The sequence below is a fragment of the Schistocerca serialis genome, chromosome 5, assembly GCF_023864345.2.
Source record: "Schistocerca serialis cubense isolate TAMUIC-IGC-003099 chromosome 5, iqSchSeri2.2, whole genome shotgun sequence".
NCBI lineage: Eukaryota > Metazoa > Arthropoda > Insecta > Orthoptera > Acrididae > Schistocerca > Schistocerca serialis.
Window position 1 is genome coordinate 128526953 of NC_064642.1, and position 24874 is coordinate 128551826.

General features: G+C 42.1%; 1 protein-coding gene across 1 annotated transcript in view; it reads left to right on the forward strand.

Moving 5' to 3' along the window:
* LOC126481792 (uncharacterized) overlaps positions 1-24874 on the forward strand; it is a 327057-nt gene that overhangs the window by 116913 nt on the left and 185270 nt on the right. Inside the window, exons 10-11 of the mRNA XM_050105747.1 lie at positions 827-1018; positions 20156-20370. Coding sequence (XP_049961704.1) covers positions 827-1018; positions 20156-20370 — 407 coding nt within the window. The remainder of the gene's footprint in view (positions 1-826; positions 1019-20155; positions 20371-24874) is intronic.

Consider the following 24874-nt stretch of genomic DNA (forward strand, 5'->3'; position numbering starts at 1 on the left):
AGGCGCGGTTGCCCGTAAAGATACTCCACAACTAAACCAGCGGTACGACAGTACACTTACAATGTTGTCTGGTCGGACGAGTCTACTTTCAAATTGTATCGAGCGGATGGGCGTGCACGGGTATGGAGACATCCTCATGAATTCACGGATCCTGCATTTCAGCAAAGGACTGTTCAAGCTGGTGGAGGCTCTGTAACGGTGTGGGACGTGTGCAGTTGGAGTGATATGGGGCCCCTGAAACGTCTAGCTAAGTCTCTGACCGGTGACACGTACGTAAGCATGCTGTCTGATGAGCTGCATCCATTCACGTCCATTGCGCATTCCGACAGACTTGGGCAATTCCAGCAGGCCATTGCGACACCCAACACGTCCAGAATTGGTACCGAGTGGCTCCAGGAACACTCCACTGAGTCTAAACACTTCTGCTGGGGACCAAACTCCCCAGATATGGAACATTATTGAGCATATCTGGGATGCCTCGCAACGTGCTGTTCAGAAGAGATCTCCACCCCGTCGTACTCTTACGGATTTAGGTGTCAATTACCTCCAGCACTACTTCAGAAGTTAATCGAGTCCATGCCACGTCGTGTTGCGGCACTTCTGCGTGCTCGCGGGGACCCTACAAGATATTAGGTAGATGTACCAGTTTCTTTAGCTCTTCATTGTAGTATGTTAGAACTCTACACTCGGAAGTCATATGGTAATTGACGTCATTGATGTTCTCTCTTTGTGGTTGGAGGTACCTACTACGATTAGTGGAATTTGAGCAGAAAGTCGCGTAAGCACAGTGTACAGGGGAGTGAGTGGCCGGCTGGTGTGCCCGCAGCTGAAGACGGTGATGGAGCGCTGCGAGAAGATCCCCCCAGAGACGTTCCTGCCGCGCGTGGAGCGCGACCGCGACCGTGAACCGGACTGCGACTACAACGCCCCCAGCCCGCCGGAGCGAGACAAGCCGCAGCTGACGCAGGCAGAGCTCGACCACTACGCGCGCTCCTACCAGGACGCCGCCGACCACCAGGTGAGTCCGCCGCGAGGGGGCGCTAAAGCCACGACTCCACTGAGGCTGTAAAAGTTTTGTCAGGATCTGTTCATATATCTCTGTAGCGTGTCACATCATCTATAAATCATGATCACATCTCCAATGACCTATCAGTTTTTATTGATATTCCTCATTTTGCTTAAACTTGAAGGAAGTCAACCACCGTTTTATCAAATCGTATTGGTACAGGAACCAGATGACAGTTATAAGAGTCGAGGGGCATGAAAGAGAAGCAGTGGTTGGGAAGGGAGTCAGACAGGGTTGTAGCCTCTCCCCGATGTTATTCAATCTGTATATTGAGCAAGCAGTAAAGGAAACAAAAGAAAAATTCGGAGTAGGTATTAAAATCCATGGAGAAGAAATAAAAACTTTGAGGTTCGCCGATGACACTGTAATTCTGTCAGAGACAGCAAAGGACTTGCAAGAGCAGTTGAACGGAATGGACATTGTCTTGAAAGGAGGGTATAAGATGAACATCAACAAAAGCAAAAAGAGGATAATGGTATGTAGTCGAATTAAGTCGGGTGATTCTGAGGGAATTAGATTAGGAAATTAGACACTTAAAGTTGTAAAGGAGTTTTGCTATTTGGTGAGCAAAATAACTGATGACGTTCGAAGTAGAGAGGATATAAAATGTAGACTGGCAATGGCAAGGAAAGCGTTTCTGAAGAAGAGAAATTTGTTAACATCGAGTATTCATTTAAGTGTCAGGAAGTCGTTTCTGAAAGTATTTGTATGGAGTGTAGCCATGTATGGAAGTGAAACATGGACGATAAATAGTTTAAACAAGAAGAGAATATAAGCTTTCGAAATGTGGCGCTACAGAAGAATGCTGAAGATTAGATGGGTAGATCACATAACTAATGAGGAGATATTGAATAGGATTGGCGAGAAGAGAAGTTTGTGGCACAACTTGACTAGAAGAAGGGATCGGTTGGTAGGACATGTTCTGAGGCATCAAGGGATCACCAATTTAGTATTGGAGGGCAGCGTGAAGGGTAAAAATCGTAGAGGGAGACCAAGAGATGAATACACCAAGCAGATTCAGAAGGATTTAGGTTGCAGTAGGTACTGGGAGATGAAGAAGCTTGCTCAGGATAGAGTAGCATGGAGAGATGCATCAAACCAGTCTCAGAACAGAAGACCACAACAAGAAAAACAACATTGGTAATATTGCTATTTTAATTTCTGTGCTTGAATATTAAATTTTGGTGGTTGAAATTACATTTATTACTTTCATTTGATCTTTAACTCTTTTGAGGTAAAGCTTCCACACTGATAAATTATGAATCTGTTACTTAGCTGGTTGTATGTTGGCTCCATTGTCTTCATCTTCGGGGCATAATTGCTGTCCCGAGTTTTTCTTGTACAAAGAAATCTGGAACCTTCCAAAACGCGAGAGTTCGGTGGATGACTTTAAATACTAAATAATAAAAATTCGTCCATTGTAGCTACTGTACTTTCTTTAAACATTCAAACGACTAGTTCATAATAATCATTCAACTTCCACAGTAATGTAAGTTCCATCTGCTCACATGAGCTACAAAGTTCCAACTACCCCCTAAAATTGCACAAACATGTCTGATTTTAAATCGTCTCTTTCTGACTAGCGAGACATATCAAAGAGATTAACGACTGCAGGCAAAAAATCTAAACGTCTACACGCTGGCAATGAATGTGTTTAAACTGCCGTTACACATACTTTTTTTCCATACATGTAACAAAATTTTCTGAAAACATTGTTGTAAATAAATTTTACATAGTTATGTTTCTTGATAATTGACTTAAAAAATATTCTGTTCATATAGAATGAAAGCAGCACTACACAATGTATATCATTTACATATAAACTGGTTTACACAAAGCTATAATTTTTTTATGAATGAAGTGGTCTATGCTCACTGTTATCGAAGTGTTCCTAATACGTTTTGGGCCCAGTTACATCATAAGCGGATATAAATAAATTTTTAATTTTGATGAAAGGTTTGCAGTCCCGGCGCAATGTTGGTACTGACCTTCAACACATTTATCATACAATGATAGGCTTCCACAACCCGTTCTCTTAGTTACTGGGAAATCTTCAGGGTTGTATGGTCGTCGTCCAAGAAATTTTTGTGTGTTCCTAATGTTCAGTCCAGAGATGCCTTAGATCTCTTCAGAGATGCGTGAATGAGTTTCATGAGTCGATACCTGTCTAAAGGAATACAGACGCCTTTGTAAATTGAGGAACGCAGAATAATCAGCTGTAACAGAGCGTGCTCTTCAGTCAGGAAATGATGCAGTGAAATTTTATGAAACCAAAATTTTATCTACAATGAGGAACTTTTGTCTACGGTTACACAGAGAAGTCATTGAAGTATATAAACATTGGGACAATTTTAAGAGAACAGAAGCCATGACTCTTAACAGTATATCGACGGTAATTTTACAAAATCTATAGATAATTTTTATCTTTGACAGACGACAGTTCGATAGCTGAGTTTTATCTTCGATATGGATTATCTCTGCCGATCAGACCCCTCGTCACGGAATATGCGTCGCTCTCCCACATCCCAGCCGTCAGTGTGAGTCTCTAAAATGAATGCTGTACAACTGGCGTTCGGCTGAAATCGGTCGATTTGGCTGCAGTGATAGACTGATCTTTAGCGTAGCCTGAGGTCTAGGTCAGGTTGAAAGGTGATGATTTGGTTGTGAGTTGACGAAGACAAATGAAGGCTATGGTAACAGACTGATCTCTACCGTAGCCTATTGCTTACGTTCGTGCCATATTTAGCCGTTGTAATCAGTGGAACTCATTCAGATAATCGTTTCGTCAGTCGGCGATGCTCAAAGGAACCAGGAGCCCCTCTGAAAGTGCCTACCGCACCACTGGACGAGAAGTTAGAAACCCGACCATACAATCTGGAATATTCACCAGCAGCTTCAACACTCGAAATAACTTTAGCAAGAGAGGGGCTGGGAGCCGTAACGTGCCAGGCCCAAGAAACACAACGCTTTATCAAATAAATTAATGCTCCGAGCTGTTGTTAGAAATTTATTTTAACAAATTAGTAAGCGCAGATAAATGCAAGGAAAGGCCAATAACCAATAAATATTTCGTATTTGGACTTTAAACTGCAATTATAAATGATGGGGTGTTATAAACCTTGACCTCACTCAAGTAGTTCTCCCATTACGCAAATCCAACCAAGCACAGCATGAGTCCAGTTACGACTAAAACAGACAAAAACTGTTTAATTGACCCATGTTCCGACAAATATACGCCAAGCATTAAAAAACATTCAATTAACGGTTCAGTTAAGACCTGTAAAGGTAAGAAATGAGAACAGGCAAGGAACGATTATAAAACTGTGTGAAATGTAGACTAGAGAAATATTATCTGACTGCTCATAAGTAATTAAGTAAAATTCAAATCGCAGCCAAAGAACAGGTAACTATCTACATAGCTTGATTTTAAATTGAGATTAACCAGGATAGTTTCATGAAAGAATGTACAAATAAAATTTAAACAAGAAAGCCCCCAAGGCTTCCTTTAAAACAGCAACCCATAAAACTAATATTGGTACCAAAATGAATTGCATAAAGGCAGAACAAATAATATTCATAAATTACGAACCAGGTCCATACCTTATAGACAGAAATAACAGTGGCATAACCAATGTAGGTAATCCCTGCCGATAAACACCTTAACTCAAACCAAATCACGTAATATAAGGAATCATGCGGCATAGCCCATAGCTCTGAATAGTAACTCATACAATTTACACATAAAGAAGCTCACCAAACAAGTCCATACGCCAAAGCAATTGCACTTTGCCTGTGACTTCTGTAGACACAAACAACACACCATCTCTATGGCCACCTTCCACCAAATTCGAGTAACGCCGTTCTCGGACGTGTAAATTGATAGATTAACAACATCGACTCGCTCAAATGATATTTAGTTTTGGAAGTAGCTTGTAGCGTCCGTGCCCAGTTTAACTGCCAGCAGTTAACTTTGGATGGCCATCATCCAGCTATCGATAGTCGACGACTGAGCGCGAGGCCACGAGGACCGCCGTTAAATGCACACACCACAGAGCACGAATGCCCCCTTGTGAGACGTGAGGTAGGCGGAAGCTTAGCAACAGGCAAAGACGTTACATCGCACTTCCAATAACATATCAAAACAGCGCACAGATCAACACAGTTAGCGGCGTTTTCCGAACGCGAAACTTTTACCATTTCAAGGGAAAAGCATGACACTGGCGCTAATTAACCCCCCTCTATTACGGTGATTGAGATCACACATATACTACGGTTGGGTCAGATCGGACCAAAAGGGGGGATAAGTGAAGAAGTGTACGTAGCTTATCGATGTGATCGGGTCAACGGCTTTCCCACGACTGACGAGTAGGTGGCCTTGGACGACAGCATGGAGCGCCCTCTAGGTTATCCACGGCGCGAAATATAACTTTGAACTGGGTCGCATACGACCCTCCGTAGTAGAGGAGGGTTCAAATTAAGAACAGATTTTTTTCCATGCTATAGAGAGCTTTACCAGATTTTTTCGTGACTTTTGTAGTGGTTGCTTTATACTTGTAACGAGAAAAAAAAGACATATTCCGACGCTTGGTAAACGCAAAGTGATACAAAACTTTGGGAAGATCCCCTGCCGAACAAGATATTTTGGTCATCAAGGGAAAAAAAAGACTGAGGTCAATAGTTTTCCAGATGAGACTTGATAAGTTTGAAACGGTACGTGGATAGAAAAATTTCATTCGTTTCAAGAAACTTAAGGCAACTCCAGCCTTAATTAATTTTGATATGGTTGGGTACCGCACGGAGGCTTTTCAGAATTTTGACTTCACTTTCTATCGCCACGGAGAGCGGCGGCGATTTATCGGCTGGCTGAACTACCGACTGAGCAATTTGGTGGCAGCCTTTGCACATCCTGACCAACAATACGCAGCCATCACAGCACCTCCTTGCTCATATCGCTGGCTGCTTGTTGTTTTCTTCACTTTCGTTGACATTGTATTGGTCGACATCACTTGGAATAACAAACGTGCACAAACTTGGATTGGTCTTAGTGTTCAGAACCGACAAGGCGAGAGAGAGAGAGAGAGAGAGAGAGAGAGAGAGAGAGAGAGAGAGAGAGCCATCGGCATAGAAATGACTTCTTCAAAGGAAGAAATTCACCCACGCTTTATTACAGAAGCAAGTTTCCAAAATTATTTAACAATCAACATGAAATGATTTTCTGGGTTGCTCATGGTCGTCAAACACATTTGACGAAAACTGATAATGATACTGCATCAGACAAGCTGTGAGCTATGAGGAGAGGTCTTGTAGCACTTACAGTTTTTAGCAACTAACCCAATTTATGGGTGTAGTCGTACCTCCACATTTATTACGCAAAATTGTTTCTGAAACCTGGAATTTCATTTAAAGATGCACGAGGAAATACACCACGATAAAGAAAAATATAAAACAAACTATATTCATGTAAACCATATATATATATATATATATATATATATATATATATATATATATATATATATATATATATATTTTTATTATTATTGTTGGCGAATTTTCCCTAAAAGAAAATCGTTAAGCTTATGACTTTGAAGGCTTGTTCTTCTTGTCCTTCCAGTACTCCTTCATTCTCTTGGAGAGGGCCTCTTTTCTCTCCTCAGACCATTCTTGTTTGGTCCGCTGTTTTAGCGCTTCTGACTTTACTTCCCAATTGTCTATGTGTTTTCGGAAGGTGCTTCTGTCTGTGGTGTTTGTGGTGCCAATTGCTTGTAGGTTTTTTCGGACTCCTTCCATCCAGGGCGTCGAGACTTTAAGTGTCTTGATGTGTTCTAGAATTTTCTTGGTGAGTCTTGTTTCAGGGAGTCTATCTAAATGTCCGTAGAATTTAAGGCGCCTTTTTCTCATATCGTTCTCGATGTTCGAATATGCTTCTACTGTTGAGTTCTTCTGTAGTCTGTAGCCATCTGGTGTGGGTCTTCCTCCTAAAATTTTCCTCATGATTTTGCGTTCTTCTTTTTTGATTTCTTCAATTTTGATTTTCCTGTTGAGTGCTAGTGTTTCGCTGGCATACAGTACGGCGGGTTTGATCACTGTGTTATAGTGTCTGATCTTGGTGTTTCTGGAAATGCATTGTTTGTTGTAGACGTTTCGTACCATGCCTAGTGATTTCCGTGTCTTCTGTTGTCTGTCTTCGTAAGCCAGTTTCTCTGTTCCGGTCGGTTCGATGATTTCGCCTAGGTATCTGAAGTGTGTGACCCCTTTAATTTTGCCGTACTTGGTTGTGATGTCGTCGCCTTCTCTTGTTAGGACTTGCGTTTTTTCAAAAGAGACCGACTTTCTCGGCGCATTCTTTCAGGATTTCGATCTGTGTTTTTGCTGATGTTGGGTCATAGGTCAGTATCGCTAGGTCGTCTGCGAATGCTAGGTAAGGGATTTCCAGTCTTTTCCTTCCTAATATGACTGGTCTCCAGGTGTTTTGTCTCCTGACTTCAGCTTCCCATTCGCTCATTACTTTGTCCAGGACGATGTTGAACAATAGCGGGGATAGTCCATCTCCTTGTCTTAGGCCAGTGTGGATTTCAAAGGGGTCCGAGATTTCGCCCATGAATTTGACTTTGGATTTTGTATTGGTTAGTGTCTGTTCGATTAGTCTTCGGGTCTTTTGGTCTAGGCCTTTTTCTCTGAGGATTTGGATGAGGGACTTTCTGTCGATCGAGTCGTAAGCCTTTTTGAAGTCGGCGAAAGTGCAGATGATTTTTTTGGGGCTTGTCATGTGGGATTTTATGATGGATTTCAGGTTGAAGATTTGTTCGGGGCAGGCTCTGTTGGGTCTGAAACCCGCTTGGTATTCCGAGATGGCGGGTTCCAGTTGTCCTTGCGTTCTGGTGAGAAGGCAGGTTGATAGAATTTTGTAGATGACCGGTAGCAGGGAAATTCCTCTATAATTGTTTGTGTCTGACCTGTCACCTTTCTTGTGTAGCGGGTGAATGAGTGCGGTCTTCCAGTCGTCAGGTATGATTTCGGTTGTCCAGGTGTCCTGTATGATTTTTGTGATTTCGTTTAGCGAGTTTGGTCCTAGGTTCTTCAGCAGTTGTGCCGTTATTCCGTCTTCACCGGCTGCCTTGCTGTTTTTCAGTTTCTTTATGCAGTGGAGGATTTCTTCTTTTGTTGGTGATGGTGAGTCTTCCGGTGCGTTGGCCGGTTCTCGGGGTTCGAAGGTTGAGTTAGGTTCCGGGCAATTTAGTAATTTTGAAAAGTACTTCGCGAGCTCTTCACAGTTTTCTTTGTTGGTAAGTGCCAGTTTTTCGTCTTCTTTTCTGAAGCAGAGGTTCTGTGGTGAGTATCCTTTGACTTGGTTGGCGAACGTCCTGTAGAAATCCCGTGTGTTGAAATTTCTGAAGTCTTCTTCGATGGAGTTTAGCTGATCGTTTATGTATTTGCGTTTCTCTTGTCTTATTGTTTTCGATGTTTGTCTTCGAATTTCATAGAAGTTGTCCTGTGTTTCTTGTGTTTTGTTGCTGTTGTAGTTTGTGAAAGCTGTTCATCGATTTTGTAGGGCGATTTCGCAGGTAGTGTTCCACCAAGGGTGCCTGGGTTTTCTAGTCAGCGGGATCAGTTCTTTGGCTGTGTTCACAATTTTTTGTTTAAAGCTGGTCCAATCTTTCGCCTCTTGTTTTTCCCAGTGTTCTGTGATGTTCGATTCTCTGATCTTTCTTGTATCAAATTTCGGTGAGGTCAATTTCTTTTTGTGTTGTCTTCTTGGTGTGAGTTTGATTTTGATTCTTGTTAGGTAGTGGTCCGAATCTATGTTGGCGCCTTTTCTCACTTGGACGTCGTGGATTTCTTTCTGGTATTCATAGGAGATTGCCACGTGATCTATCTGGAATTCGCCTAGTGAGTGGACTGGTGATCGCCACGTCTTTTGTTTCTTGGGCTTTTTCATCAGGGAGGTTGACATGATTTTGAGGTTGTTTTGCTGGCAGAGTTCGATCAGTCTGGTGCCGTTTTTGTTGGTGAATTTGTGTGCAGGGAAATTTCCTACTGTTTTTCTGTAGCGTTTTTCTCTGCCGATTTGTGCGTTGAAATCGCCTAGTAGAATTTTCGCGTTGTCTTGGGGTATTTTTGCCAGGGTGGTTTCGAGTTTGTCCCAGAATTTGTCTGTTTCTTCTGGTTTGTCCTTGTTGTCTGCGTTCGTGGGGGCATGTACGTTGATGAGGGTGTAGTTCTTGTTGGCGTGTTTGATTCGCATGGTCATGAGCCTGTTGTTGATCGCGTTGACTTCTTTTACTGAGTCTAGGATGTTTTTGTTTACTGCGAAGGCCATGCCGAGGAGTGCTCCTCCTTTGCCGATTTTCCTGTTGGTTCCACTCTTGAAGAATCTGTAGTTTCCGTAGTCTATTGTGTCTGAATCCGTGTATCTTGTTTCTTGTAGCGCTAGGATCGAGATCTTTTGACTGGTGAGTTCCGTTGTTAGATTGTGTAATTTTCCCGTTTGTATTATTGTCTGTATGTTGAAGGTGCCAAAGTATGTGTGTGTTTTCTTGGGTAGTTTGCCAGAGCGCTCCGACTCGCCCTTTAGTACATCTCCAGGTCCCCCAGAATCCGAGTGCCTGGATGCCGTCTTGCGACGGGCGGATCGTCCACCTGGGGTAATGTTGTTTTTAGGTGTACTTGCCATTATGCTTGTAATTCGTCTGGCTTGCGCCAGTTTGGTAGAACCAGGGATTTTCAGATCCTGGAGCTCGTATCAGCCGCACCATTGGTGACAGACGCTGGCCAGAGTACCGGTGGTTACCACACAGACGTGTCTGGGCTTTTGTGTTAGTTTTCTTCGTTTCGCCGGTTTTTACTCCGGGTACTTATCCTCGAGGATGTGATAGTTTTGGTCCGCCCCGAGTATTTGATTTCCTCGGTGCCACCCATATCTGGGAGGCTTTCCCCTATCCGCCACCTGGGGAGGCGCCCGATGGAGGATCTATCAACCTCACACGGGATATATATATATATATGTGTGTGTGTGTGTGTGTGTGTGTGTGTGTGTGTGTGTGTGTGAGAGAGAGAGAGAGAGAGAGAGAGAGAGAGAGAGAGAGAGAGAGAGAGAGAGAGAGAGAGAGGGGGGGGGGGGGGGGGGGGGAGATAGCATAGGTGGTGTCACCTGCTAGTTTAAGAAACTGGTTTCAGGTTATAAGTAGGAAGACTGAAAACTTTTGTGCTACACATCATGTAATAAATACGGCAACAGATGGACGAGAAATAAAGCATTCAGCAATTGTTATAATCGAAAAAAAGTCATTGCTACACTTTGGTCTTCATAGCAGATGGCGTTGCGATCGGTTCGATTTTTTAACACTTTAAACAATGAAGTGAGCCTATTTTATGAATAAAAGTCCGACAACTGTTTGTATTTACAAGATGCATCCGAAAAGTTCGGTGAATAGTGTCCGAAAATAAAGGAAGCAAGAGTTACAAATTAAATACCTTTATCGGCCTTCAAAGCAATCACCATTAGTTTCAACACACTTCTGTTGGTTCAAATGGCTATAAGCACTATGGGACTTAACACCTGAGGTCATCAGTCCCCTAGAACTTAGAACTACTTAATACTAACTAACCTAAGGACAGCATCCACATCCATGCCTGAGGCAGGATTCGAACCTGCGACCATAGCGGCAGCGCGGTTCCAGACTGAAGCGCCTAGAACCGCTCGGCCTCAACGGCCGGCCACACCTCTGACGTCGGCTGCAGATTTGTTGGAAACTGTCAACAAACACTTCTTGTGGAATCACTCGAATCGCTATGGTTACGCGTTGTTAGATATCCGCAACGTCTGCGTCCTCAACTTTCTGGCTCATCTCAAGGTGGCTGTTCCTCAACACCCTCCTTATTCTCCAGAACTGGCGCCAGCAGAAAGTTTCCCCCACCTTTAAATTAGCCCTGAAAGGCTTACGCTTGCTCAGCACTTGTTGAGTTTCCAGTAATTTTACAACCGATGCCAGAAGAGTGTTGATTACTTCCAGCTCAGTAAAGCTACTTTACTTGTAACTCCTATTTCCTTTATTTTCTGAGACTATTCAGCGAACTTTTCAGATGCAACTCGTAGTTTATTTCCAATACATACAATATGTTGCATGGGGGCTTAATTAAATATGATTGAAAATACTTTTAGTTTTTAGTAGCTGTAAGTCCGATTACGCTGTTTCGTAATCGGTTGGCCCTGACTAGTATTATTACGCTATCTGACTGCAACAAACAATGTAAGAAAATTTTCGTAAATACAGTTAATTAATTAAGTCCCCAGCAACTATAAAACCTACAAAATCCAAGCACAAATGTAACTGTTCTGTATGTGGGAGTGTGACTCAACGTCCACATCTGGCACGGTTCTTTTCCAACAAGACAAGAATTTTTAAATACCAACTATGCTGACGTGACAAAAGAAATTTAGAAAAACTGTAATTGCGTAAGAAAACCAGAATTCACTCTAATACAAGAACACAAGCCAGATGCTTTGTTGACTGAACCTGTAGTGACGCATTATTTCAGATACACAATTAATAAAAGAGCATTGTAAGTTTTACCTTCATATATATTGACGAAATGCACACAATAACATCTGCTATCTCTCCCATCAAATAACTGCATAAAACATGGAACAACACTCTTTACTACAACATCTTACTCCAACTTCACGACAACCACCAGCTCTTAACACACACTGTCCTCTACGAACTCTCAACAACCACTGACTGCCATGAGATCTTAACACGCACTGTCCTCTACGAACTCTCCTAACAAGCACTGACTGCAACGAACTCCCGACAATCACTGTGGAGGCGGCTTAATAGTACTCTTTGGCGCAATCTCTGGCGCAGTGGCACAGTGTAGCCACCTTTCATATGCCCCTCCTCCACAGGCCAGAATTTGATGGTATTTTTGCCAGCATTGGTGGTGAAAATACCACCAAATTCGTCCACAAAAATACAGACAAAAATAAAAGATAATATTAATATCTAAATATCACATAATTAGTTAAAAATTTTGGCTTTGCACTGACCTTTTACTAACCTAATATATGAAATACAGTAAGCAATACAACTTCTTTTCATGCATGTGGCTTTACATAATAGTTTACACAATATACAAAAAAATCAGTTTATACAAATGTTCACATAAAATGCTTTCAATGATTAGTTTATACAAAAAAAAAAAAAAAGACACTAACAGGTGACATCTTTTTAGTAGAAGCAGTTCATCAGATGCACCCAGTAGAGTTTAGCAGGTACACCCAGCAACAAGTCACATTAGTTCAGTAGAGGCAATCCATCAGAGGTACCCAGCAACGTTGAGTAGGTGCAGACAGCAACAAGTGACTTCATTTCAGTAGAAACAGTTCATTAGATGCACCCAGCAATGTTGAGTTGGTGCAGACAGCAACCAGTGACTTCATTTCAGTAAAAACAGTTCATCAGTTGCACCCAGCAATGTTGAGTAGGTGCAGACAGCAACAAGTGACATCATTTCAGTAAAAACAGTTCATCAGTTGCACCCAGCAATGTTGAGTAGGTGCAGACACCAAAAAGTCACATTTCTTAGCAGAAGCAGTTCCATAAAATTCACTAGCACTGATCACACAGTTCATCAGAGTTTATGAGCACAAATTAAACATGTCCTAGTGTCACACATCATATTGATAAGTGCAGGTAACAGCTCAGAATATTTATCTTCACTAATCAGACAGTTCAGGCATGAACAATAGTTTGAATGCACATACAGATGCATTTACAGTAACATACAAATCATAACAAACACACAAATGATATCAGATAATTGTCCTATTAACTATTACAATACACAAATACCAGTAAACCTATAATATTTATGGGTGTCAGTGCAAGCCACTACAAACAATAAAATAATATTTACGAGATAGGTGGGTAGGATTAGGAAAGGAAAACACACAAAACACACTCATTCATCTTTCATCCACATTAAGTACTACTGTGTAATTGAATAGTGTTAACTGTGTAAATGTAATTCTGTCAAAATCTGATGTTCATCATGTGTATCAAGTAGTAGTGGCAGCAATGTATAACAGTCAATAATAGTTAGTCAACGTCATAGTCATCATGTCAAGACCAATGTTTGCCAAGCCAGATCAAAATGTACTGTTGTTGAACAACTGTCAGTGAGCCAAGATATGCAATTACTTCCTCTCTCCAAAAAAAAGTATATACTGCTTAGTTATTTAACAAAGTGTGTGTATAGACTATCTTCCTTCTATTTTAGTGTTCTAGTCTGCTATCTTCATCCTCCTTGTTCCATAAGACCAACAAAAAAAGAATATGCTCCTCACTTACTTTACCTCTTATACACCAAAACTCCAATAATCATCAACTTAATCTCAATACGTGACTAATACTTCTTCAATACGTCGATACATATAACTCTAATCATCAATATCATTTACCTTACCTCTTGTCCACAAAAACTCCAATAATCAACAACTTAATATACTCTCAATACCTCAATAATACGTCGCTACATATAAACCTCAGCACCAATATCATTTCACTTCCATAACAACTCTTTCCTCTAGTCAGTCTCCTTGAACAAGTACAGATAAAATCCTAATGCAAACCTCATCATCTCATACAATCCGAAGACACTTTGTCAACACACAACCTCTGTGTAATCCATCTGACCCAAATTTTCTACTCATTATAAATTATAAGATACATTTTGGTTCCTTGTCCATCATTAAATAAAAGAAATGCATACCTGACCTCTAACAGACTTAGTTCGAATAACTCTCAGTAATTAAGTACGATTACGGAGTGTGAATGATCATAATATTTCACAGTGTGTACACCACTTCAAGAATTATGGCGAACAGAAGCAAACATGTGGAGTATTTTTGTGTCAAGTGTCACTTCCTATTTCAGTTGCTTACGAAAAACGCAGTCTAATAATTGTTAATGGTCTAAACCTAGTTTTGGTCTGTCATGTCGTTAGCTTCCTTCCTATTAGCATAAATTTATACAGCTTCCATAAAACCTCAGCTCATGTGACTTCAACGAAGTTCTTTGTACCAATGTCGTTCGTCGAATTATAGCAGTTCATTTTCGTATCTTAAAAATATAAGGCACTGAGCGTAAGCAAAACAAGCAATAGCGAGTAAATATACCGGTAGAGAACAGAATGTCAACAAGTGGATGCAGCACAATTCCTACAACGAGGCTCTGCCAAGCGAACAATCTATAATTAATACAGTAGTGTGACCCAAACTCTATGCTTATACACAGTATATCAGCATTGCTATATACCAAATTAAAGAGCAGTTATGGCAACAAAACAGAAATGTGTAAATATGTAATCCATACGCATAGCAGTAAACATATATCTTACGTAATAAACATGTCATTAGTATCATATCAGCATAAGCAATTAAATGTTCATATGTAATCTTAATAAGTAAACATGAAGGCGCAAGCAGATAAATCACAAAGTATAACTTACATACCTAATCACATCAGCACAATAAATCAGGTGACAATTATAATTTAAATAGATAAGCACAGCAGGCACATAATTTAAAAAAATATGACATCAGTGAAAAAGCAGTGCAGCCAAGCGATGCATAATATATACAAGTTACAACCCAGTTCATTAATCAATAATTGTCAAAATCAGTAAATGTATACAAGCACGTCGCTTCACAAGTAAATCCATAGAACATGAAATTAGCACAAAGTATGAATCACGTAATCGCGAGCAGCAAATTACGTCTAAAGTACGTACCTAAGTGGAAATATGTTACCTGAAAATGAACTCAATTAATAGTTACCTTTTTTAGTTAATTACTTTCTTCTTCGAAATTACATTCTTCCTGAAAATTTCTCGATAGCAGGTCGTCTTAACGTCGGACACGCACAGAATTTACCTGAAGGTCTTAAATACTTTATACAACCGTATCCTGCAAAATACTGAATGTTAATAACACAATTCAACAAGTCCTTATAGCTTTATACTGAATTTAATCGGAGAAATTAGACTGTGTATTTGTTTACGGCTGTCAGTGCATTCGCACTGAGCGCTCGATCAGCTGTAGGCGCGTGACGTAGGAAGCTATTGTTTGCGGTCAACGACTGCCTTGTGCGGCGCGCAGACTTGACTGTTGCTTTGAGTATGTGCCGCCGCCAAAACACAGCGCGGTAACCTTGTACTCTCCGCATGTTTACATCTAGCTGTTGGTTTCTCAAAAGTATGTCATTCCACAAAAATTTTTCAAAAGTATATCATTCCACAAAAATTTTGGAAACTGCGAACCTCACGTTTTGTGGTAGGTACAGCATAATTACGAACAGCGTCTAATTTTTTTTTTTTTTGGATCAGGAAGAATACCTTCTGTAGAAATAATGTGACCGAGAAATTTCACCTGAGAACGACCAAATTCAGATTTTTCTAAGTTCACTGTAATACCAACTCTTGCAAAGATACGTAACAATGAATCCAAAATTTTGTTGTGCTCACTACACGAATGTTTAGCAATAAGAATGTCGTCAACATATGAAATAAATTTGTCACGAATATAAACAGGTAAAATTTCGTTTAAGCTAAGAATGAATGCTGCTGACGGTACAGTAAGTCCAATCGGTAATTTCCAAAGTCACTTTTGGGTACATTAGTCAAATCCGGTTATTGTTTAATTACTCACTAGATAGATTGATAGTCGAAGAGCTGGTTTGACAGATGCAAAGAATAGTAAAAGAGTAGGCAGCGGTCCAGAAAACTAAAAGAGAAATAGCACCACTACAGCTCGGGGCCCTATGCTCGCTACGGCACATATTCACTTAGAGTAGTGAATCCCCTGAGGACCTTAATAGCTGCACATAATTTCTAGTTTGTGACTTTGTGGCAAATTTGGCGGAAGTGCATACGTAAATTGATCTTGCCATACACATGGATGTATGTCGTTCTTCGAATTGCAAAATATCTTAATCTTCCGAACAGTTAAGAAGTGTTTATAGTCAATGTTTGCACCTCGTGGCGACAAAGACCTACCGCGTCTGTCCCAGTCCGAATGTCGATTATTGTTAAATTCATGCGCCTCGCGCTCTCTTACTGCATCCCGTAAATGAAATAAATTGCTTTCTTCAAACCCCTCTGCTAAACTAAGACTTGTCAATTTATCTGAGATGTCCTCAACTCTTTCCGATGAGTCACTTAATTGTCCTTTCTGTTTATTTACGTCTTCTGTAAATGTCGCGACTCGGGTTTCGGTGTTGTCACATTTGGTAGTTAACTGTTCACACTGTTGCGTTAAGTTATTTATTCTGTCATTCGGTACGGATTCCTCGATTCTCTCAAGTATTTCTTCCTTATCGTGTGCACATTGTAAATTTAACTCTGAAAATTTCTGTACTATCACGCGATCTTTTTCTTCCTGTTCCCTACCCTGTTCCTCCTGTCCGATTTCTGTTGAAATTAAGCTATTATTGTGAGCCTTCAAACTCGGTTGTACTTCTTCTTTAATTTCTTTATTTGATTCGTCTTCCATGTATTTGAAACATGTCCCTGTTCGTGAGCCTAACTGTGTTTCCATTGTTCCCCATTCAGTTTCTAATTCAGATCGTAACTGTGATCCCACTGCTTTCATCTCGGTTTTAATTGTTCCTATTTTTGAGCATAACCGTGTTGTCATTGCTTCCATCTCAGTTCTAATTTCAGATCGTAAAGTTCCCATCTCAGTTTTAATTGTTCCCATCTGTGATCCCAGTGAGTCTAACTTTGTTCCCATATCAGTTTTTAATTCAGATTGAAAATTTAATAGTACACTCATCAACTGCTCCATATTAAATTGTTCAGAATTCTTTTCGCCCCTAACATCTCCCGCAAAACTAACTTCCTTCGTCACAGCTGTAAGGCTATCTGTGTTCGATACTATTTCAGAATCTTCTGTCGTTAATCTCAGATTCTCTGAATTTTCCGATTGAGAAAAATTTTGAAATGGTTCCGGACTGTCTTCCCGACTTATTAAATTATTTTCAACTCCATTATTCATCATACAGTTGTCCTGTGTTGGCGAGTTCGCCATGTCAACAATTTCGTTCTCACTATTCATCATTTTTGTCTTTTTCATCGATCGCGTAATCATTTACAAAATATACGAAAGATTCGTCACTGTACGAAAATTACACACCGTGACTCTTTATCTCCAACAACACTATTCACACTAGATGTTTCCCTCAAACACGATCAATCGAACAATTGAAATAATTGCACTAAATTGTCAAACTGTTGACAAGACAACAAATTTAATTCTGAGAGAAAAAAAAATACCATTAGAAGAATGACAATTACCAAATCTACACATGCAAAATAGACTACAATTACTAACTACAAATTACTACAACAATACTACAGTCTACAATTTTCAGAATCAGAAGAATCCAAGGGACGATCCGAAGCAGCGGTCGCCACGTGCATGGGGGCTTAATTAAATATATATGATTGAAAATGTTTTTTAGTTTTTTAGTTGCTGTATGTCCGATTACGCAGTCTCGTAATCGGTTGGCCCTGACTAGTATTATTACGCTATCTGACTGCAACAAACAATGTAAGAAAATTTTCGTAAATACAGTTAATTAATTAAGTCCCCAGCAACTATAAAACCTACAAAATCCAAGCACAAATGTAACTGTTCTGTATGTGGGAGTGTGACTCAACGTCCACATCTGGCACGGTTCTTTTCCAACAAGACAAGAATTTTTAAATACCAACTATGCTGACGTGACAAAAGAAATTTAGAAAAACTGTAATTGCGTAAGAAAACCAGAATTCACTCTAATACAAGAACACAAGCCAGATGCTTTGTTGACTGAACCTGTAGTGACGCATTATTTCAGATACACAATTAATAAAAGAGCATTGTAAGTTTTACCTTCATATATATTGACGAAATGCACACAATAACATCTGCTATCTCTCCCATCAAATAACTGCATAAAACATGGAACAACACTCTTTACTACAACATCTTACTCCAACTTCACGACAACCACCAGCTCTTAACACACACTGTCCTCTACGAACTCTCAACAACCACTGACTGCCATGAGATCTTAACACGCACTGTCCTCTACGAACTCTCCTAACAAGCACTGACTGCAACTAACTCCCGACAATCACTGTGGAGGCGGCTTAATAGTACTCTTTGGCGCAATCTCTGGCGCAGTGGCACAGTGTAGCCACCTTTCAATGTATCATTTGCTACCAGTGTGAGCGACATGAGACCATTGTTCAAATGTTCAAAAGTGTGTGAAATCTTATGGGACTTAACTGCTAAGGTCATCAGTCCCTAAGCTTACACACTACTTAACCTAAATTATCCTAAGGATAAACACACACACCTATGCCGTAGAGAGGACTCGAACCTCCGCCGGGACCAGCCGCACAGTCCATGACTGCAGCGCCTTAGAGTGCTCGGCTGATCCCGCGCGGCATGAAACCATTATGGGTTTGATAAAAGAAAAATACAGTTCTTCATTCCTTGCATCTCGATTGCTGTGATCCTCGCACGACGTGTCAAATATCTGCAGTATTTAAATGTCTGCTGAAAACCTACCATCGAAGTTTCGTCCACCTTGCACTCCGTCGTGGTTGCTATATTTTAACAGCGTTTATTCCCGCGCAGAGGGATAAAAGAGGCACTTTTGCCGTGCTATTGGCACGACAGCAGTACACGTGGCAAAATTTGCTGGATGAAGTAGTGGGGAGGAACGGTTGTCGGGTGGTCACACCCAACCGACCGCCCGACAAGCAAAATCGGCCTGTCAGTCGCTCAACAAGGTTTCACACGTACAATTTGTTGATCGGTCGCCCGATAAATTGGAACGTGGAGACTGCGTTACAGACAGTACTTGTCTCTATAGTGTCGGCACTCGGGACAGACGCTAGCTAATTTAAATGAGAGTGTGAGTGAGCGCAGGTATACACCCTTCATCTCCTTTCCCAAGGTGGCTTCCATCAACTCCCCCTCCCGGATGATGCCCTCTCTCCGTCCATCTATACCTCCTATCAACTCTGATCCACCCCCCCCCCCCCCTCCTTTCCTTCATCCTTTCCCTGGGCGCCCTCTTCCCCCCCCCCCCCCTTTTCCATCCTGTTTTCTCCCCAAAAAAATGGTTCAAATGGCTCTGAGCACTATGGGACTCAACTGCTGAGGTCATAAGTCCCCTAGAACTTAGAACTGCTTAAACCTAACTAACCTAAGGACATCACACACATCCATGCCCGAGGCAGGATTCGAACCTGCGACCGTAGCGGTCGTGCGGTTCGAGACTGTAGCGCCTTTAACCGCTCGGCCACTCCGGCTGGCGTTTTCTCCCCGCCTACCCTCTCCCTACCTGCCTTCTCCCTCCTCCCAAGTCTTTTTGTATTCCCCTCCTCTGCCTTCCCCACTCCCTGTCGCGTCTGCCCAGCACGCCCCACCCCTCTTATGGGTCCTCATCCCCCGTCGGGCGCCCATAACACCATATCCATCCATCCATCATCCCCGTCGGCTCCTTTCCCCCCTCCCCACCCTTCTCTTTTCCTCTCCTTCCCCCCTTTTTTATTTTCCCATCATCTGTCCAGTTTTCCCCCACCTGCTCTCGGCTGTGGTACGTCACATTTGCCACCCTTTTAGTGCAGTGTTCCAGTGAATGTTCAGTGTTGTTCGTCTTTCTAGTGTTGCGAACATAAACCATGCTGTCGCTGAGTGTGAATTTTATGTCTTTTGCGAACAGAAACCAGACTGTCGCCGTGTTCTTTAATTGTCTGTCTATTATTTTACCTGTCTGCTTCGTATGTATTTTATTCGCATCATCATCCCTTTGTTCTATGTTTTAAGTTCCACGATTTTTTTTCGCCATGTTACTATTTAAGTCTTCGATTTTATCGCTTGTTTTTATTGTTTAATCTCTTCATCTTTTTAAAACAGTCTGTAGCCTGAAGAGCGGCATACTAAGCTGCTGCCAGCCCGCCCCCTTCGGGGGGAATCGAAATTCAATAAACAAAGAAAAGCGCAGGTAGTGCAGAGGTGCGTCTGGGCAGTTCCCGCAGGTGGCGCAGCCGCAGGTGCAGGTGCAGGTGCAGCTGCAGATGGCGGTGAGCGAGAAGGCGCTGACGCAGCGCGACCTGGAGGAGTACGCCCGCGCTTACGGCGACGCGCAGGCCGCCGGGGCCGGCGCCGGCTACGCCCAGTCGGAGGGCTACCACAGCTACGTCTCCAGCAGCGACTCCTCCACCAACACGCCCTTCCTCGACAGGTCAGTATTTTCTCAACACCGTGACATTACCGTCTTCTTCCATTTCAAGGAGTACGTGTTAGCCCCTTCCGAGGTATGTCGTCTCCATCTCTTCGCCTGCCGTTGTATAACTCGTCTTCTAGATTGTTTAAAATGTAATGCTTGTTATGGCAGACGATCAGATTGACATCCTTTTGATGTAATCAAATTATTTTACTTTATACCGGGTGATCAAAAAATCAGTATAAATTTGAAAACTTAATAAACCACGGAATAATGTAGACAGAGACGTAAAAAATTGACACACATGCTTGGAATGACATGGGGTTTTATTAGAACCACCTCATATTGTTAGACGCGTGAAAGATCTCTTGCGCGCGTCGTTTGGTGATGGTCGTGTGCTCAGCCGCCACGTTCGTCATGCTTGGCCTCCCAGGTCCCCAGACCTCAGTCCGTGCGATTATTGGCTTTAGGGTTACCTGAAGTCGCAAGAGTATCGCGATCGACCGACATCTCTAGGGATGCTGAAAGACAACATCCGGCGCCAATGCCTCACCATAACTCCGGACATGCTTTACAGTGCTGTTCACAACATTATTCCTCGACTACAGCTATTGTTGAGCAATGATGGTGGACATATTGAGCATTTCCTGTGAAGAACATCATCTTTGCTTTGTCTTACTTTGTTATGCTAATTATTGCTATTCTGGTCAGATGAAGCGCCACCTGTAGGACATTTTTTGAACTTTTGTATTTTTTTGGTTCTAATAAAACCCCATGTCATTCCAAGCGTGTGTGTCAATTTGTACCTCTCTATCTACATTATTCCGTGATTTATTCAGTTTTCAAATTTATACTGACTTTTTTATCGTCCAGTATATCACAAATTCACCAAAAAATTGCTTTGACACAGCGCTCCGCATTCACAATTCAACAGCATGTTCCATAGGTGTGAAATCACCCCTCTAAAACAGAAACAGATGGATGGAGAAAAATGAACAGGCAAGTAGTACGATATGTTGGAGGGATGAAACGTGAGAGGCTATTTCCGAAGTTGCCATCCTGGATGCAACTCGTAATTTTCATCTGGAAGCGTATCACACAGACAGAGAATTGCACGATAAAAATGGTGGCTTTCATTTGAGCATAGCCATACTTATTCTTGAATTATATCCAAAACTGTACGGTAAAAGCAGATTCCGATGATGGCACTTACAGGATATAGGGTGTGTTCGAGGTGTTGTCTAGCACTTTGCAAGGTTGTTATCTGCTTCCTTAACCAACACATGTACCGTAATGCGAGTACAGGCATTAAGAACCCGCTGCATGAGTTGTGTAAGGCTTCTGGTCTCCACCGCATACACAATTAATGACTTTCACACGTCGCCACAGATGGAAATCTAATGGACTTAACTCGGGGAGACATAGCGGCCACTCCGCGGGCGGTCTGTGACCTATCCATCTCTGGGGAAACTGAATATCCAGATACGTCCGGACAGCTAGTCCGTGACGAGCTGGGGCATAATAGTGCTGAAAGAAAGTTAGGAATGTCCCGTCTTCACACAATAGCAACAGCAACACATCTTCATCTAACAACTATAAATAACATGCTAATGTTAGTGCAAGGACAACTCGGTGACTGTAGGAAGATAAAGACGACTTAGAGAAAATTTCTAGTTGGTTTGATGAATGGCAGCTAGCTGTAAATTTAGAAATATGCAAGTTGCAAGAACAAACCTGTAATGTATTACTAGTATCCTACTTGACACAGTGAAGTCGTTTAAATATCTGGGCATAACGTTTCAAAGCGATGTGAAATGGAACGAGCATGTGAGAATTGTGGTAAGGAAGGCGAATGGTCGACTTCAGTTTTTTGGGAGAATTTTAGGGAAGAATGTTTTTCACATGCAAAGGGGATCGCATACAGGACGCTGGAGCAACCTATTCTTGAGTACTGCTCGAGTGTTTGCGATCTGTACCAGGTCAGATTTAAGCAAGACATCAAAGCTGATTTGTTATAGGTAGGTTCGAACAACACGTGTTACGGAGATGCTTCGGGAACTCAAAAGGGAATCTGGAGGGAAGGCGACGTTCTTTTCGAGAAACAATTTTGAGAAAATTTAGGAAACCGGCATTTGAAGGTGACTGCCAAACGATTCGACAGTCGTTTTTTCCTCCTGCGAGTGGAATATGAAAGGAAATGACTAGTAGTGGTACACAGTACCATCTGCCACGCACCGTGCTGTGACTTGCGGAGAATCGATGTTGATGTAGATGTAGAAAGTGAGGATCTCAAAAAAAAAATGGTTCAAATGGCTCTGAGCACTATGGTACTTAAATTCTAAGGTCATCAGTCCACTAGAACTTAGACCTACTTAAACCTAACTAACCTAAGGACATCACACACATCCATGCCCGAGGCAGGATTCGAACCTGCGACCGTAGCGGTTGCGCGGTTCCAGACTGTAGCGCCTAGAACCGCTCGGCCACCCCAGCCGGCGAGGATCTCATATTCTACACCAAACCACCACTTTCGATACGCCAACTACCTTCCATGAATCGATTTAGTGAGATTTGGCATCTAACCAGTATCTGTGACTTTACCCGCCTCCGTAGCCGAGGTCGCTAACGCACATCTGTCGATACGGAGGTAAGCCGGACTGGTGACGGAAAATCTTCACTACCAGCCTTCGGCTGGCAAGGGGAGAAGATGTGGTGGCGTTAAGTTCCTAATCATCAGTCAGTCTTTGCGCAAGTGTCATGGATTAAATTCCAAACCTCTCCGCAGTGTCTCATGAAGTGAGAGTATGTGACCCTCACTGTTGAAGGTGATTCGCCTGTCGGATGTGGACGTAAAGCTCCTTAGTGCTATTCGAAAGGAGCAGGCTGTTTGCCGGCACCGGGTTTCAGCCCGTCCCTTCTCTTCACCCATAACACTCTTCTCAGTCATCCACACACATACACACACACACACACACACACACACACACTTGACACATCATATTAATCTACGATTCAGTTCATTTACCTCCTTGTTGGCATAATAATTAGCTTCATCCGTAAACAGTATGTTATAGGGGGAACGACGTTTTTCTCCCAGCTTGCGTGTCATCCATTCTGCCAATTGAATCCGGCGATGTGGATCGTTCTCAGTGAGATGTTGCAATGACATCATGTAATACTGTCATCTTATGAGAGTGCCATTTATGGCGGCCACAATTGTGACTACTGTTGTACCGATAATCCTAGTTTCCTGTGAGAAGCGCCGGGCACTGTGTTCTGCGCCCTTACTGAATGATGCTGGAAAGCGGTTGATGCTTCATCTGTAGCCGATTTCGATTGTGCAGCTGTAGCTTTGCATGCGACAAAGCTAGTGTCACAGAATTTCACGAGAAGTCTCACCACCTTGCTGTGGGTAATGAATCGATGTCCAGATAACAATTTCAGCCGTTGCTTCCGGGATATCACTCCATTTCCCAGAAGTACGTTTCCTGGAGCACTGTTTAGCGTCACAAAGAAAGTAGGTAGAGATATCGCAAGAACTTACGTCAATGAATAGCAACATGGATAGTTTCAATCATCCCAGGATAGTTGCTCGTTAAAAAACACTCACCTGCTGCGACAGTGAAGAATGATATTAATCATCCTGAAGAGAGATTCAAAGAAACTGTGTTTTACGTGGTTCTTTGATCGGAACCACTATTTCCTTTATGCCAGTTTCGGCAGATTGGTATACTGATGGAACGAATTGTAGATAACTGTGGAAACTAGCAGTATATACCAGTGACTTATTAGCATAATGGAGTATCTCTTTGATTTTGTGAAAAGAAAAAATACTGCTTGAGAACTTGTTACCCTACTTCTTGAACCACTCGCGTGTAATATGACAACGTGCTGATTGTTTATATGATGAGTGGAATTCGCCAGATTAAGGCCGGATTTCTTGCTCTAATTCGTACCGCCCCACAAAGAATATCCCGTGAATTTACTTTGTTTTACACTGTTAGATTGCGGTCTTTGTGTGACTTACTGCAAGGGGGCCAGTGATACATCCAATGGCATTACGTTGTAAACTTCAACAGGAAAAAGACTACTTGGTTTAAGATGTTCAGAACCGTATGCCCTTACCTAACACTTTCCTTGGTCGATAATCCCTCAGAATTATGATAAAAGCTCACAACGTAAGTGCAACAGCAGTGAGGCATTATGGGTCTGAGGCGCCTTGCCACGGTTTGCGCGGCTCCCCCCGTCGGAGGTTCGAGTCCTCCCTGGGGCGGGGGAGTGTGTGTGTTGTCCTTAGCGTAAGGTAGTTTAAGTTACATGAAATAGCGTGTAAGCCTAGGGGACCGATGACCTCAGCAGTTTGGTCCCATAGGAACTTACCACAAATTTTCAAATGTATGTGTGTGGTACGCTGCTTTTTGTTTTCGGTGATCCACGTACCTGTTCGAAGAAGGTACCACACTTTACTATACTGGTCAGATCGGTTTAGGTGTTTCGTGCCTCCGTAGATACATTCAGGTGA